Below are 18,200 nucleotides of genomic sequence, written 5' to 3' on the forward strand. Positions count from 1 at the left end.
ATGCATGTACCCTGAAATTACGATGAACGGCCACGTATATGACGATAATGATAGATATACGATGATTAAACTTCATTTGTCGTAAAACTCATTTGTCTATGTGCGTAATATTAATTTGTCTGCACAATGCCTTGTACAAAAACGAACTCGTATCACTGCCATGTCAACATCTGACTTCTTGTCAATGTGCCTTACGTGATCAACATGAATCTGCGTCAGACAATTTAGAAATGTACAGGATAATTATATTCTTGCACCGAAATTAAGATTGGATCAACGAGGTTTTCAAATCTCTTCATTTGAGTGACTTCGCTGCATCTCACTGCATGACAATGCCAGGACATCGATCCTTCTGATTATCTAATCGTTGGCGCTATTTGATCAAAATTGGGTGATGGCTCCTCAGCTGATGAAGTTTGCCCTATGCCTAAACAATAGCATAAGATAGTACTAAAGGCTGCAAGAGGAATGAAGCCAGCCTAGGTGTGTGTTTGGATACCAGTGGCTGATGACTCCCTTTTGCCAGCTGTACTCATTACCCAATCGTTGGCGCTATTTGACCAAAATTGGGTGATGGCTTCCGGGCTGATAAAGTTTGCCTTATGACTCTTAATCTCCAAGTAGATCGTACGTTAGTATAAGATAGTATCAAAAGCTGCCAGGAGTGAAGCCGGCCTAGGTGTGTGTCTGGCTACCGGAGATCTGCCGTCACTGAAACAGGGAGGAGCATTTCTATTCAACAATGGTGCTACTGCCTTTCCCTGTGGCCATATTAACAGCTGTACGAATTAGCCTGGTATCCAGCCGTAAAATAGCTCCCGAGTCTCTTCTCTCCTCTTCGCATTAGCCTGGTATCCAGCCGTAATATAGCTCCCGAGAGAGAAGAGACTCGGAAGCTATATTACGGCTGGATACCAGGCTTGTAAGAACATCCGTGGTGTTAATTAATGATTTTATGAGCACTTCATGTCTTTATTGGGACAAGTCAAGTGACTTGTGTCACATTTGATACTATCTTATGCCACCGGTAAATCTGCCTGGAGATTACATGTATATGCCTCTGGCACGTAGCCCTGGTGTTGTGTAATAGCCTAATACATCCCCGCGGAGCACAATCATTGGAAGGTTCCCTCGTGTCAATTTTTGCCGGCTTTCATATCTTACCTCTGATCTCCCGCGGTTGAAGGATACGGCTATTTGATGATCTGGAAATCGATTTGGCTACGGCTACGCTAAAGGTTTGGGAAGAATATCAAAACTCAAAAGCAAGCTTAAGAAGCAAACTAGCATTCTAGACTCCACTGTTCACTCCCTTTTTTTATTATTTTCCTTCTTTATTTGTCAAAGTCGGTGTGATAAACTATGTATTGACAGGAACTTAAATGTGGCTAGTTTAAAGATATGGCTAATATGAAAGAAAGGTAGACATCTGTTTGACAGCTTACATATGTCATGTTCCCACTAGCCCCATAAGGTAACAAGTATATGATGATGTATGATGATGATATGCCCTATAGCAGGAGAATGAAGGATGGACATGAGATGACCTATGATATCCGACTATAGGATCTTTGACCTAACTTCCTGTTAGTGAGACGTGTAAGGTGTAGGACGGTGGCTGGAATGTGGCGAATACATGACTACGCATGTGAAAGCAAAAACACAGTGACAGACACACCGAGACACTCCCCTTGGAGCTATTGAAAGCCTTTGGGTCCATGTTATCATTCTCTGCCAGTGTTATCAAGAGTAAACACCCAGTTGACAACCCCAGCACATGTTGTTATTTATAGTCGCTAAAACCTTGACCTTTAACCTGATCATGTGATGTGTGTAGGATGTCAGAAACCCTACATTTCTGAGTAAAAAAAAACAATATAAAGGTTGTCTTGTGGTCAGGGTTGCTGACTCAGAGCATTAAAGGTACTGAGTGGAAAGAAGAAACAAACCTGTCAGAAAAGCAGAAAGTACAACATTGCATCCGACGGTGTCTATTTGGTCAGTATATGGACGTGAATGGTTATCACACGTCTGACACATGATCGTTTGTCCCTTGTTGAGCACTTAATGATGTGGACAAAGAGACGACAAGCCAACTTCTTAAGAGTTTAAGGCGCCGCCAAGCACAAAGCACCTTAAGAGCTTTCACAAAAGCAATAAAACGTATATATCATAACGATATTATCCATAGGCACGACATAATTAAACTTTATTTATCTCCGAAACGACATGTTGTGATCTTATAGAGATAGATGTACCATAAAACGCATACTGTAAGATGGAAAATGTTCGCGTTACTTTTACGTTTCTTCCCAGTAATGTCTTCACATCAAAGTTAAAACCGCCGAAAACATTTCCCCCTTTACAGTAAAACACTGCATGGCAGTTTCTACCGCGAACTTTAGAAATAACCAACGCAAACACTCAGTTTTGTCACATAATTGATTTCAGCTAACATTTCCCATTTTACAGTAGATTCTTATCTAAGGGGCTTGCAAAGGCAATAAAGCCATATATCATAACAATATTAATATTGTCCATGGCTTATCGGCATAGCACGAATGACCCGTGCTCGAGCTCATAGCTTATCTAATCAAGACAATAATCAGTAGTGCGCTTGTGTATATAAGCTTTCACTGAGTTCAAGGTAAGCGTCCTGCTGATTGACAGGGCTTTGAAAATATGATCGTATTACTAACTTCAACTGTCAGACGCAGTCGACCTTCGGGCGTTAATTTCAATAGCTAAAGCGTGTATCTCACTGGACTTATATAAATATAGGTTCATCTTTATTTTATTTTTCTATGATCAATGCATGTTCCCATTTGCAACATGCATTAAGCAGGAATCTAAGACAGCAAATCATCCAGCTCTTCCTGCCAGCCCATGGGAACAACTTTGAACCCGGGCCAACCCAACCTTCCCATCCTGCCAATTACACCATCTTCTTCCTCACATCCTGGTCCTCGACAGTCGACAATGTTCAAATAAGTGTGGCACACACACTCAAAGAAACATTTTTGCTGAAAACAATATCTCGACTTTGATGCATAATGTATTGGGAAGGGAGGTTACCTACCTGATATGATCCAAACGACGGATACCAGCATCAGCATGACACGGGACGTACGGTGAACCCGGTAGGACAGTGGATGAGATATTGCCAGGTATCTGTAAAACAAATGTATATCGTATAACAGTGTAGGTGTCAGGGCACAGTTATATTATATATATACATGTATATGTCGGGGTACAGGTTGCAATCTGTCAGAATCGCCGAGTTCTGCGGGTAAAGATCCCGATGGTACGTCGATGAAGGTTAGACATCCAGGTAATAAGATATGCCAAAAAAACAGTTACTCAAGCAACTGGATATTATTTTGGAGCTAGTTTCCAAAATCATATCCAGTTGCTTGATCCCGATAGTAGTCCGTAGAGAGACAGCCCCCATCATTATGTTTACCTTCTTATTGCATATTGTATTGCTAACTATGTTGTATGCCAATAAAAGTGTTATGAAAAATCGCTGTGATACTTTCCAGCTTCGTTCTTTACGACCAAAATGACAGTATTATGACCAGATTACCCACTTTCATATTCTAGATCATCTTTATCTTAAAATATTCTTAGCCATCTTCGATTACGTGTATGATACAATAGTCTTTATATGGGGCCATAAATATACAGGACATAACCAGATCCACACTCACTTTGTTGGCAAGGGACTATCACGTTTCGTAAGAACAACGACATGGAGATCTTTCAAATCTTAATGACTAAATCCTCGTTGACTTGATTGTATGCTTGATGATAACCACACGCTCATTAATTTCCATCCATCCTAACCCCCCAAAAGTTTGCGTAAATCGTAAACTATTAAGAAGTTGGAAATTAAGCACCGATATGCCGTAAATTGCAAAACTGTGATCGCGAAAAACGTATATATACCAATGCCCCTTTTTCTACCGTAAAACGTGCTGATTTTGTCGTAAACGTCAAGCTCTTGCAAGCGATGTATTTCGAGCAGAACAAAAAAGAACATATTATTTGGCATTCCATGTTCCATTTGTAGTATCAGTCATTTGCAAGTCCCTCCTAATGACCAATTAGATTTTATCAGAAAGGCAATTTTTGGGTCAAACATTTTTTTCAATTTTACATGCCCAAAAGGATGTCATCCATATGTAGTCAAATCAGTTGGCCTAAATGTATTTCATAACATTCTAAACGTCGTATTCGTCGTATGGTGTTTTTAGCTTGCCCCATGTATTTGTGAAATGTAAATATAATAAATCTACCGAATTCCATAAAGAATCTAGTATCTATGTATTTATTTTCTTGCTCCTTAGCATAAAAGATGGCCGGTATAAAAATGATTTTGGTTCGTCACTCTAATCCATATTCATCGAGCGTTTTCATAGAATCTGACAGTGCATGAGAAAAAAATACGACTTTCCAGATTAAACTAGTTGTTTGAAATACATCCCAATTTCCGCTAGGTATAGTATTCTACAACCAAACTAAGCTAAACGCGTACAATAAAATGCAACAAATGCACTCAAAAAGCGAGATTCCATTTGCAAATCTGTCACCAGAATGACACATTAACACAGTATCTTGACAACATCTTCCAAAAGGTGTCTTCTAGATGTTCTACTGTAAAACTAATCACCCTGTATTGTGTGTGTGGAGAATGACGGATGCCAGCTTTAAACTAAGACGGTAACATAACATAGCATTTACGGTCGTAAAGGTAAGTACTTATTAACGTTTATGTGCTCGCTTCTTACCAAGCCTATATAAATCACGATTTTAGTAGACTTTCCACTGGAATGCCCCCAATAGACAGTTCCTTGACCCCTTCAAAACGTAGAGATGCCAAATAAAACTGTAGATAATTGACGGACATGCATCAACTCTCTGATTGGTCGATCCGCTAATTGTCACACTCTCTTTGGTTGAACTGTTGATTGTGATTGACAGTCCGGATAGGTCTATTGACTCAAAGGTATTGGCCATCACGCTTCTGGGGGCATGACCAATCAGTTACACGAGGAGGAGGTCATTCAGCTATCACAACATTCCTTGCAATGCACGTTCTACAATACATACCCAGATGACTGACTGTGAGAAACAAGGATACAGACTTGTCATGTTACAACAACAACTGTTAGGTTTTGAAAAGTACATGGTCTTTACTTGAATTGTCAAAAAGACAAAGGCCTCGCTGACTCCATATTATGGATGTCATCGTCCGTAGATCACAAAACCAATACGAGAGGGTGAACAAATACTGCTAAACTTTGTAAACTATAAGAATACAAAGCGGGTAACCCAATGTGAAAATAGAATTAGATCAATCTTGTGTACCTCGGTGTTGAAGTATAGTACAAACTCATTCATCAGGTTTTGATGCAGTACAAGTAACATTGCAAGTCCGCTGCCTTGTCCTTTTAGGGAGATTGTGAGTCAACTCTTTCGTAAGTTCCCTGGTATGTAATATTGTTAAAAAAATCAGTAGGTCCAGAAGTAGTTCACGAAACTATCTGCCTTTTTTTAAATTATCTTGGCTGCCTTTTAGAAGACTGACTTCTTACCTATCTACGCTGATCATGCAGAGGTTGATGATGGAAGCAGTACAACAGAAGACGTCCACAGAGATCCACAGGTCACAGAGAGGCTTGCCGAGGCTCCACCTGCCCTCCAGCTCGTTGGTCAGTGACAGTGGCATCACGGCCATGGCCACCAGCAAATCAGCAACGGCCTGGAAATATCAGAATACAAAATGGCAGAAGTTCAACAAAAATATGGCCTTGACATTGTGCCTGCTGCGAAGGTTTTTATTATGTCGATATTATCTATTTGTGTATTAGTTTTCTTTGTATGTCTTATATGATTTTCGTTTAGTACTAAACGTTGTCTTGATTTGCAGCGACATACACAATCATAGGACATAAAGTGGAATTGCCAAATATTAATTTGATGGAATCAGTCGCTATGAGTGGGCGAGTAAGTGGGTGAATAAGGTTAGTGAGTTAGTTGATTGATAGGTCGATTGAGTGAGTGAGTGAGTGAGTGAGTGGTTGAGTGAGTGAGTGAGTGAGTGAGTGAGTGAGTGAATGAGTGAGTGAGTGAGTGAGTGGTTGAGTGAGTGAGTGAGTGAGTGAGTGAGTGAATGAGTGAGTGAGTGAGACAGTGAGTGAGTGAGACAGTCAGTCAGTCAGTGAGTTACCGAGAGTGAGTTTCTTTTACAGACAGCAAATACATGCAGTACTTATAAAAGTAACTTATAACTTAAGTTTTCATTTATTTGTGATTAATTCGTCTGATCAGCAAATAGAACGAAATACATTCTAATGTCTTTCATTGCCAATCATTTCTCATTGTGTTTAACTGCCTATAAATGATTAGACCTTGAAGTATTCCCATTTATCTGCCACGCTGCCACGGTCAACGACATCGAATTACATAAGGAAAGCCATCCCAGCCTATATCAACTGCAACACCCATCAAAATTACGTACTCAAACTCAATAACAATTGAGTCATTTCATAATTTAGGGTTTAATATATTAGCTTATACAAATTGCTACGCTATTTAGAACTACAAATTGTAATTTATATTTTAATGTGCATAAAACATCCTATCAATCATGCCTTCCATAATCATATTAAGTATGATATTCCCTATGGCACACTTTCGTCTATTGACGAAAGACATACCTAGTCGTCTGGTAAATAAGACGTGGTTTTAAACTCGTATTTCCGCTTCTGACTATTAGGATTTGTCCAAATATACATGAAACCAATTACATAGTAATGGTATAGTGTTTAACAATTAGCGTTTGTTTCTTCTTTCGTTCATATCCTTGTAGTGTCTAGTGGCACATTGAACAGTATGTGTATGTGTTTCAGTAATATTTTCGTCGAATTCAAGTAAGAGTTGCTAGCCCATTACCCTTAAGTTAAACGTACTTGAGGCACCTTCTCGAACGCGGCACTCCATTTTACGCCCCTCCCGAAAGACGTGGGCAGCCCTAAAGAAAATCCCCTACAGGATTGAACTGGGTCTCCAAGATAACAACTTATTGAAACCAGGATCTCAAATTTGAGGCTGCTACCAGTATAAGACATCCCTTAACATTTGGCAATGAACTATAGTTTTGATTACCCTATTGTACAACATTACAGGATATGGCATTCACTGATGTGAATCAATAAATGGGAAGTATCACAAATTTCGATTAGGTATGTATCATTTGACTTTGAAAGCAATGTCGACAGGCAAATGGAATATATTCCGGAAGAATAAGAATGATGATGATTAGTATGATGATGATCATGGTGTGTGTGTGTGTGTGTGTGTGTGTGTGTGTGTGTGTATCAATCAATCAATCAATCAGTTCTAACTAAATTTGCCAAATGTAATATTTTACCTCTACTGTATTGGCAGCCCACTCATTGCAACTATAAGGTGTTGAAAAACAATGACATGAAGTATTAAAAAGTTTTATAACGTACCAAGTTATTTTACCAATCTATATGGATATCAGAAAGTAATAAGAACCAGCAAACACATGGACGACCAACTACTAACATGACCTTCAGTCAGTTCATCGGACGTCACTGGAATATTGATATTAGGCCAAGGAAATAATGCTGCGTTTCAAGCTACTATCCCTAGCAAGGCCTAGCCTTCTGGAGCCAACTGTGTGACAAAGGAATTTCAATCTGGGTGATGAAAAAAAATCGTTATCAACATTTCTCCCTCATTTAGTGTGTAATAGAATATCGTGCTTGCAAAATGTATGTCTGTAATGCAAATGACGTTGCAAACACCGGACTCTCTACTGCTAGCATGCTGTAGTAGTTGGTATACGTGTGTACAGTTAATACGAAAAGAGCACTTCATAATGCCGAAAAGCTCAGTTAATGAGCCTGCTGGCACGGATGCTATCACACATGCACATTGTGAGATTGCTATCATCGCAGAGCCATTTGCATCTTCTCTATACTACCGTACTAATGTCTGACCTACAACGGAGGCAAGGGCAGTAGTAACGGCAATGTGAAGCCTCTGTGTGGCTATAGGAAACGCCATAAAGAACAGTGTTGCAGAACGGAGCATCGATCCACTGAACTTCCAACCTGTCACACAAGCAATCGTTCCTAGTACCTATAGCTAATGGCACATAGGGCAGCAAGTTTTCTTATTGTTTCAGTAGCAGGGTAGATTTTTACAAGGACGGGTTGCCAGCCCCCCCCCCCCCCCCCCCTTTACCTGCCTGATCGAGGCAACTCATCAACCGCTGGAGCCCTAATTTTTGTCTCTTCCGAAAGACTTCCGTGCTGCCCCAACCAAGATACTAGGGACGGGTCCCGGTACAGAAAATTCACGTCCATTTACGGTCCAGGTCCAGAGGATCAGGTCCAGGTCCGGACCTGAACCTGTACCTAATTCTTTGTGAACAGGCAATACTTGTAACATTTCGCTTCATAGGAATCTGTTTGGTAGAGTATCCTATCTTCCCAGGAATTGAACTTGGGTCTACCAATTACAAACTAATCTAAACCAGGAGCTCAACTGTGAGGCTGCTACCGGTTGAGCCACAGGGACATCAATTCACATAAGTAATAGTTTGATGTAGTTCGGCATGCCATAGTTTGCTGCATGATGTATAGTTATGCACCTATGAATGCGTTTTTAGGAACAAGGCAAAGTGCTCTGCGCCCAAGCTGCACACGATGAAAAAGACGAATGGTCGACATAAAAGAAACAATTGTCTCTGCTTTGACCGGACAGATGATGGGTCCATATGCATGTCTGTCGTGTTGAAAATAATTGTGCAATGCCAAACGGAAAAGAAGTAAGTGGAAAGAGCTAGATGTCATTAGGTTCCGAATAGCCTTTGAAGAAAATTTGTGCAATGCCAAATGAATAGAAATTTGAACGAGTTTGACTTGACATGCCAACAAGTTACCCAGAAACTTTACTCATACACGTACAGATGACTGGTTTACATAATACAATAATGCACAACACATATACATGTATGTATTCATATTAGTGGACATTAGAGACTTAATCAATAATTAGCGAGAGCGTTGAACGAACATTAAGTTTTATGTGGTTTCACGAAATAGGAGTTTGTCTTGTATAGAAAATATGGAGTGTGTTTGGGTTAAATTTTGGTGCTGGCAGTGGTTGATCAGGTTCAAAAGTGTTGGCCATTATCGATACTATAGGTAATGATCCAATGAACCATTTAATTCTGACTGATTAATCCATTAGGTATTGCAGCAAAGTCTCAACAATATTTTTATTTGCCTTTAACAAACGTCAATGACTGTCGTCATGATCATCGTGTTTGAAACTTCTTAACTTCTGTTTTCATGATTTTTGTACGCGTAAGTACAAGAACACATAATAGTATTGCCATATCATTTCTCCTTATATAATTCCGATCTTGTTAATTTTTAACGTTAAAACATCAATGAAATGGGGGAAAGAGGATTTATATGTGTCAATGAACACCAGGCATTACCCAATTCACCTTTTCCGATTGCGTCATTGGCGACATTTTCAACATAGATTGATCCCGATGATAGCTTGTAGGTGGGTGTGGGTCGGCAAAACGAAGATTAGATTCGATAATGGGCCCCTGAATGCAGTGGAAAGTTTTGATATCTCGTGTTCTGGACACTCTTTGGTCGTGATTTTTCATGGGTAAATACGTGTAGCTCTCAGGGCAGAAAGTAACCGCTGTACATTTGGATATTCCCTATCGACGTCCTTAGAACTGCAGGGGCAAATTGTGTTTCAAACTTTAACTGTTACTCTGGTGAATCATACAACTACCTAAAGGTGGTATCTCACTGCACTTGGGGCACAGGTGCGGCACTGCGGGGTTGGTTCACTGCGGCGGCACTGTTGTATTATTTTCTCCAATTTTGTTTATAATTTAGATAATACGTAATACGTAAAAGTATGACAACAAAATACACAAAAGAAGAGAATTCGTTCTGAACATCTCTAAACATCGTTTGAGTCATATTTCGAACCCCGCAGTGCCGCACCGGAACCCCATGTGCAGTGAGATGCAACCTCAAAATAGTCCTTCAGTCCCCACATACATACATACTGATGAGAGACTACATGCAAACAAACCTCGCTCTATGCATGCTTCATTTGCTGCGCTTCCAGTACATGATTGATTTTTAATGCTGTACTCCGGCACCCGTTAAGCCTGAGTTATGTTTACTGTGGAGATCAAAAGATCCCTCCGCGTGTGAAGACTGCAGCTGACTTATCCAGCCTTTCGACTAAATGATTATTTCGTCCTTGCCTTTTTTTCTCTTAATGAGGTGACTGGACTATTTTTGGTCGCACACAAAAAGAAATGAACACATCAGTCGTTTGAGCCGATATCTTAGATCTTACTTTGAAATCAGTATTGAAGTCAACGCTCGCTAATTTTGGTCGCACAAAAATGACCAGACCACGCACTTGAGCCATTATTTTAGATCTTCGTTTGGAATCTCTATCCTTGTTTTCTCTTTGCGAGGTATTGAAGTCAACGCTTGCTATTTTTGGCACAAAAATGACCAGATCACACGCTTGCGCCGTTAGGTTAGATCTTAGGTTTGGATTAAGTCTTTGTTATCTGTCCGGGAGGTATTGCCTGCTATTTTTGGTCGCACAAAAATGACCAGATCACACGCTTGAGCCGTTACTTTAGATTTTAGGTTTGAATAAGTCCTTTTGAATAAGTCCTAAGTTTCTGTTCGGGAGGTATTACCTGCTATTTTTGGTCGCACAAAAAAGACCAGATCACTCACTTGAGTCGTTGTTTTAGATAAGAGTTTGAAATATATGTTTCCTATCTTTTACGAGGTTTTAAAGTTATTTTTGGTGACATCACTTGCATGACTAGCGGTTACAGAGCTTTGTTTCAAAAATATATTTTTGCTCTAACTCCATTAGGTATTGATATTACCTCTATGAAGTTTCGTTTGCACAAAAGAGATAAGAACATCATTTTCTTGAGCCATTGTTTGAAAGGTGCACTCTGTATTATATTTATAATACAGAAAGCAAATTTGCTACGTGTTGTTTTGTAGCTTCGTACAACCATTATCTACCTTCGGTCTTACATAAAGAAAAATGGCCACATTGCTGCTTGAGTCTTGTTTTGAAATCGTTCTTCTTCATGTAAGTTCGTACAACTGTTATCTAATTTTGATCACAAATTATGACCACGTACCTGTCGACATTTGCTTGCACAGTTGTTTTGAATCGTATACCTACGAAAAAATATTACGCGTAAAACTATAATTGGGGAATCCAGCGTTGTGGGTGGGGAATGAGCTGATGGAAGCGATAAACTGTGGATTACAACCAAGGCAGATGACGTCAAATGCACCCGGGGTTCCTTATCTCTCTCTCTATGTATGTCATTAGAGCGTGCTTGAAGATAGTGATTTATACTTGGGTTGTGACGTCAAATGGCCGATAGACTAACTAGCCTAGCGGAGATCGAAAGATCACGAGTTCGATCCCTGGCATTCCTAGTTAGATCTGTGTCCTTATACTCCTGTCACATTTGGCGAAAATCGATCGGACGACGATTCTGCGGCAATCACCCGAACCTCGCTTATGATAATAACTTTATTCCAGAACACTTGTACAAGGTACCTATATGTGACAGGGACGGTTTTCAGGTGAAAAATGTTTCGGTGGAGGGAGAGGGATAGGCTCCCTCTTTCCATACCGTGCCCTAGACACAGTGGATAACAACCCTCTGTCCCTATGGCCCGAACAAGGCCTATGGCACTACCTTTTACCTTCAGTTATTACATTTCAGGTACGCCTACTGTGTCCACACAACACAATACATTTTAGACACCATCCTACTATTCAAAGGTATTTGAACTCGCGTATACGTTCTGCGATGTCAATGAACTCATTGACAACATACACGCACCAACTAGCACTTGCAAAGGTTGGACATACTTTTCATCGGATGTTTCTATTGTGTAAAAGGGCAAAATGCCAAATCTAAACGCCACATCTAAATATGAACGGAACTTATCAAGCAAAGTGTGAATGACCTCCAAAAGCCATCTCCGGTAGAAAGTAGAGGGCGACCGGTGAACCACCCACCTAGTAGTAAAGGTCCGTGTGGAATATAATAACTTTCAAAGCAATAACATAAAGAACCAGAGTTATCAGCCGAGGATTGATGTCTTCAAAAATTCGTTTTCCCATGAGCTATCGTAGAGGGGAAGTCGTCTGCCACATAGCACGATAGAAGCATACTTATCAGATAGCTTTAAACAACGCTGTAACAGTCAAATATGCGAAGGCTATGTGTGATAGGTCGTTCAGTGTAATAAAATCAGCAGCTGCTGTGTCGCGTACCTGCGAAACTCGTGCGTTATGCCGAATTGCGGTTATACCAGCTGTACATATATAGATAGATACAGATACAGAATTCGAAGCCGTGTCGGCCGAAGGGATGATATACCGTCTATACATAAGATACAGGTACAGAAGCGGTTGTGTTTTTTCAAAGGACGGTCATACTGGCTATACAGATACAGAACCTGGTGTGTTACGCCGAAGAGAAGTTATACCGACTACACAGATTCAGAACCTGGCGTGTTACGCCGAAGGGAAGTTATACCGGCAATACGGATACAGATACAGAACGCCTAGAGAGAGAAGTTGGGTGCTGCTACCAGTATTTGATACAAACACTAACTCACACACAAACATGTTCCTGTATATACAACAGACGATTTGTAAACTTTTAACGGAGGCTAGTTGATCAAAGGGTGTGATCTATAGCCTATTTATTTCAAATTGCCATTGTAATGACTTGCAGTTTCTCGCTTCTCATTCTCCTATTAAAAACTGCAATTTTCTCAAAGAAAGGATAGGAGGAACTCTGTTCATCCGTGAAATGGTTTGTCAAAATTAATGTGGTAAATCATAAATGTGATCTTAAAGGGCTTCGTTAGAGTTTGGTGAAATAATTGGTAAGTTCAAGAGGACCGTCTCTCTATCTCTCTCTTTCCCTCTCTTTCTCTCACACACACAATTTCACAAACATATACACACACTTTTCTTTGTAACTCAACAACACGCACGCACACACACACACACACACACACACACACACACACACACACACACCACAAAGCGTTCTTCTCACTACATTTCTCTTTCACACATACACACACACACACACAAACACACGAACACACACACACACACACAAACAAATACACAAATACACACACACAAAACGAACTATACCTTCCACATTCTAAATTGACATAGACAGATGAATCTTGAAATCTTGGTTAAAGACGCAATTTTGTGCACAGTGATCGAGAAAATAACTTTGAGTGTTTTCCTGTTCTTTTTACTACCACATTTCACGCACGGTTTCTTACTCACTTTACTCACTGTCAATGCTGCAACATTTATCCATCAAAAACATTAATTTCCTTATCTATAGTCAACCAACAAACGTATATACAATTCCCAGACGTATGAATTCTATAATAACAGGAAACGCAATGCTCCCCACGCTTGAATGACGAATTGTTGTGTCACCATTTTGGTACCACGCCAGACGATACCATGTACTTTGAAGTCTCGTGGTGGTATTTCTTAATAGACCTTTTAGTACGCCACAAATCATGCCACTTTTTGTTTTTGTTGACAAGTCGACCCCACACACAACGGGAGCTACGAGAAAGTGTAGGGTCAATAAGCGCCACAATCTTTTACAGCGCCATGGCATAATTAGACAGTGTTAATAATTTAACCATTGTGTTTCAAAAGGTAGATTGAGAAAGGTACTAGAGATGTAAAACGTTGTATTTAATTTATTCATGCTTTTTACTTGGTCTAGCGTATTCGTACATCTAATGAGAAATCTTATCTTTGATGCATGTATACGCTTCGGATTAGATTAGTTGAACGCCTCAGAGACCTATTCAGAGTCTACTAAGGGAACATGATTTGATAATGTTATCTGTATGAAGATCTCCCTAATCTAATGACATACCAAACAGCGATGTCAATATGTTTTGGCGTAGCTTTGTAACAACATCAAGACTGCTTTGTGTGCTTTATTTTTCGCAAACGCTTCCAGAATATTTAATAAAAGAAGAAGGGCTAACTAGCAGTTGTATACGATTTGTACTAAAGTGGAATTAGGTAGAGATTGTTGGTTCAAGTGTCCTTGACTTTTCGGTGAGTGTTAGTACCTAATTTATGACAGGCGCAGTAAAAACAAACGCCCTTTATATACCGACACCACATACAGACTTTTGCTATAACTGTAGGTGGCAAAATACCAACAGCAGCGCTTCTTATAACAACGGCGGCATTTTTCGTCCTAACAAAAAGAACGCGATTGATGTAGAAACAATAAAGAAGCAAATAGTCGAGTTCCCTTTCAAAACCTACTCCCCTTTCTTTTCTGGGAAAATATATTAGCGCAATTTAACTAGTCGAAGAGATAGAGTTACAAAAGATTCTGGTGAGGATTATGTCGATCGTCTTCATGATGTTAAAATAAAGACTAATTCCTGACTTAGTAAACCTATGTTGACATTCGTCTTTTTTTCTTACCCTGTGTCGCGCTAACTTTAGGTGCGGCAGATTTTTGCTCCATAGGGTAGTGTGCTCTAGGGCTAGGGCTAGGGCTAGGGCTAGGGCTAGGGCTAGGGCTAGGGCTAGGGCTAGGGCTAGGGCTAGGGCTAGGGCTAGGGCTAGGGCTAGGGCTAGGGCTAGGGCTAGGGCTAGGGCTAGGGCTAGGGTCAACATCGCGACCCGTCAGCCAAAAGTCCACCAAGATCTCTGCTTGAAAATTATCAAGGCACACAAACATTCAAAAGGCAGTTTCCGGGCAAATATTTTACAGGGGCAAAATATTTTGCTACACAACGGGGCCAACAATTCGGCACGTTCACAAGTAGACTGATTTACGACTGGGATCAGTTGGTGCACCGCTGTACTTTACTGTACTGTACACCAATAAATAACAAAGGGGGAAGAAGACGTAGACAAACTTACCTGAGAAACAATGAGGTAGTTCGCTGGTCTTCGTAACTTTCTTGCCAAAATGACGGACAGACACACCAAAGTGTTCCCTACTATTGTCACGACCATCATCGTGCAAAGCACCAGCGAGATCATCGTGACTCCGACTACGGTCCTCCCTTCCTCTTCGCCCGTGCGATTCTGCTGCATGGTCACGTTGTAAAACGTCGGTTGAACCACGACGTTTGCAGCCACTTCTTGCAAACTCTCGGACATCTTCGTGGTCCAGTTCATGTATAGGGCTTCGGCCATCGCCTTCGCTTTTTTACCGTGCCGCTTTCGAGGCCTGAACACCGTAGCTCCGCGAACTCACAAGCACAAGCCTCTCAACACATGGCAACTGCCTGCGTACCAGTGGATAGCCGAGATATCGTGCGTGGCGCTTTTATTAAGAGGGTTCGTTTCTATGGGGACGTCGGGTTGGTTTATTGCCCCTGGCTTGCCTTGCGCAGGTGGCTCTCTCACTCTCTGACACGTGTTACGGGATACCCAATGAAAGGCGTGTATACGTAAATAAGGTTTGCGATATGCTGATCAAAACTACCGTAAAAGTTATTATTCGCCAAGAGGGTTATGTTTTGGAAGCGTTTGCCTATATGTCTGTGTGTGTGTGTGTGTGTGTGTGTGTGTGTGTGTGTGTGTGTATGTGTATGTGTGTGTGTGGTGTGGTGTGTTGGTGTGTGTGTGTTGGTGTGCTTGTCTGTGTGTGTGTGTGTGTGAGTGTGTGTGTTTGTATGTGTATGTGTGTGTGGTGTGGTGTAGTGTGTTGGTGTGTGTGTGTTTGTGTGCTTGTCTCTGTGTGTGTGTGTGTGTGTGTGTGTGTGAGTGTGTGTGTGTGTGTGTTGGTGTGCTTGTCTGTGTGTGTGTGTGTGTGTGAGTGTGTGTGTCTGTGTGTCTGTGTGTGTGTGTGTGTGAGTGTGTGTGTGTGTTTGTGTGCTTGTTCTTTGGGTGGTATTCTAATTCATTTTGATTCAAGCTTTAGACACGTTAACTGGTATTTCTGTAGGTCTTCGTCAGACCTCGAAATTTTAGATGTTCGGCCCACAATTTAAACGTTAGATAAAGCGTAAAAGGTAAATGCAAAATACAAAAAGTCAAAAATACCAAAATCGTAAACTTGAACCCTGAGTATGATTTCACCGGATAGCCCAAATCCACGACATTATTGGCATGGTTTATCCATGCATATGTATACAGACATAGATACTAAAGCAACATTGCGGCCTGTTATGCCTTGCTGTAAAACTGTCTGAATTAAGGCAGTTTTAGTCCTAAAATTACAATCTCAACATATACAACATAACATACTGGACAGTGATCGATGGGTACACGGCTAAACCAAAACCTTACCGTTCAGTAATAATGTGTTTGAAAAAAGACTATAAAACAATATTTAAGACTGTGGACAATCAGATCTGGCAAAGGATATGCTAAGCTCTCGTTCTTAAATTCATTTAGAAAAAGTTCGGTGAATTAACTCAATGTAACATCAATATTTCTCGATATACGCGCGCAAGCTTCAGATGTTCAAGAAATTCCGAGAAGGCCTTGTTACCACCGTTAAAATCTTAATGAGTACCCAGCTGAATTCTAAGAACTGTTAAGCAGTACAATAAAACATCTGTGAGAAGATAAAGAATGTTTCTGTCATTTTATTACAATTTATTGCATTATCCCCTAGATTTGATCTGATTCCCATCTCCGTGTAATAAGATTGCGATAATAGCATTTTAGCGTTATTTTTTTTAGCTAAATGTATTATGTCCTTTCTTTTTTGTTAAATTGATCATACCATACGCTAGCCTGATTAACACTCGCTTATTGCATCCCTTCCAAAATCGGACCGGTACGTTATAGTCCCGGACAGCAGAGTTTGTCACACAGACTAAGGCCACAACAAGTAAATTTTATGGACTACATCCTATACAGAGAGCGAAAATAATGATGGGTAACAAGTCGCCAAATTTTCAAAGTAGACACAATAAACGTTGTAACAAGAGTTTAAGTGACAAAATATGGCACCGCAGCTAACAAGTCACTTATTCTTGTACTCAAGAAGTGCACTGGTGTAGTAAAAGCGATACTAGTGTGGTACACTGGTATCACTTGCCAAGTTGGCAACTACATTCATGGCTTTCATATTGGTGGCACTTTAACAACTATCGAACAAGTTTCACTTCTGCAACTATAGTCATGGCTACCTCCCTAGTGTCACTTCTACAAGTATTATTAAGCTTATTAGGATTATTAAGCTACAACACGACATGTTTACTTATTTTGTCCATCCGACCATCCCCGAAGAGGAATTATTTTCTGAAATCAGGCAAAATTAATGCGCGCGCTGATGTCATCCATAAAATTTACTTGCTGTGGCCTAACCAGACGCCACCCATTCCACGTCTATTTCTTTACGAGAGATATCGATCTCATGTTGGCCGGCAGTATACTTTAGTACACTGTGTGAGAGAAATAGATAGCCTGCCCTTAACTCTACACCATGCGGCCTCGCAGTTAAGCCCCAGGATTAAGCAGGTATATTACTTTCAACGGGCGTAGCTAATTGGGGTATAACCTCCGTGAGGAAAATTCTCCTACTACGGGGGTACTGTTTTTGTCGGGACTTGTGTGTGTTTGTGCACATGTAACTCGAGTTCCTTTCGATAGATTTGTATGAATTTTGGCATAGAGGTAGTTATTGAGATTCCAATGATGCATGGCGATTTCAAAGTCTATAGATGTATTTCTTGCGAGGTTATGAAGAATTACAGTTCGGCAGCCCCGTCTTGAAGGGAGCGTGGTGTAGAGGACACTGCAAACACCATCATAAGTTCAGAGTGGTTTGTGTCCTACGACCTGTTGTGAACTGTTGTTGAGGTATATAAAGATTTTTTTAGTGACGTATATTTGATATAACTCTCGAAACTACGGATAGATGGTTGTGAAATTTGGCTACGTCTCGAAGTATCAAAGAAAAATTACATTTCATCCACATGTCGGTATTTCTTGGTACTGCAGTGGAACTTTCTGGTGAGGGGGGTTCTTACTTTAGGCCGACTTGGGCACGTAATTCTGATTCGACG

The 18,200-nt window shown here is 40.5% G+C and overlaps 1 protein-coding gene across 2 annotated transcripts in view; it reads right to left on the reverse strand.

Moving 5' to 3' along the window:
- The window catches only part of LOC118413226 (5-hydroxytryptamine receptor 1D-like), a 276,722-nt gene that overhangs the window by 30,981 nt on the left and 227,541 nt on the right, over positions 1 to 18,200 (reverse strand). The window contains exons 1-3 of one of the 2 annotated variants that reach the window (XM_035816459.1): positions 15,094 to 15,497; positions 5,598 to 5,764; positions 3,080 to 3,171 (exon numbers count right to left, since the gene is read on the reverse strand). In XM_035816459.1, the coding sequence (XP_035672352.1) occupies positions 3,080 to 3,171; positions 5,598 to 5,764; positions 15,094 to 15,372 (538 nt within the window). In that variant the 5' untranslated portion in view covers positions 15,373 to 15,497. Of the gene's footprint in view, positions 1 to 3,079; positions 3,172 to 5,597; positions 5,765 to 15,093; positions 15,498 to 18,200 lie in introns of those variants that run through there. The other variant, XM_035816460.1, reaches the window with a different exon arrangement.

This window comes from Branchiostoma floridae, chromosome 4, assembly GCF_000003815.2.
Source record: "Branchiostoma floridae strain S238N-H82 chromosome 4, Bfl_VNyyK, whole genome shotgun sequence".
In the NCBI taxonomy this organism is placed as follows: Eukaryota; Metazoa; Chordata; class Leptocardii; order Amphioxiformes; family Branchiostomatidae; genus Branchiostoma; species Branchiostoma floridae.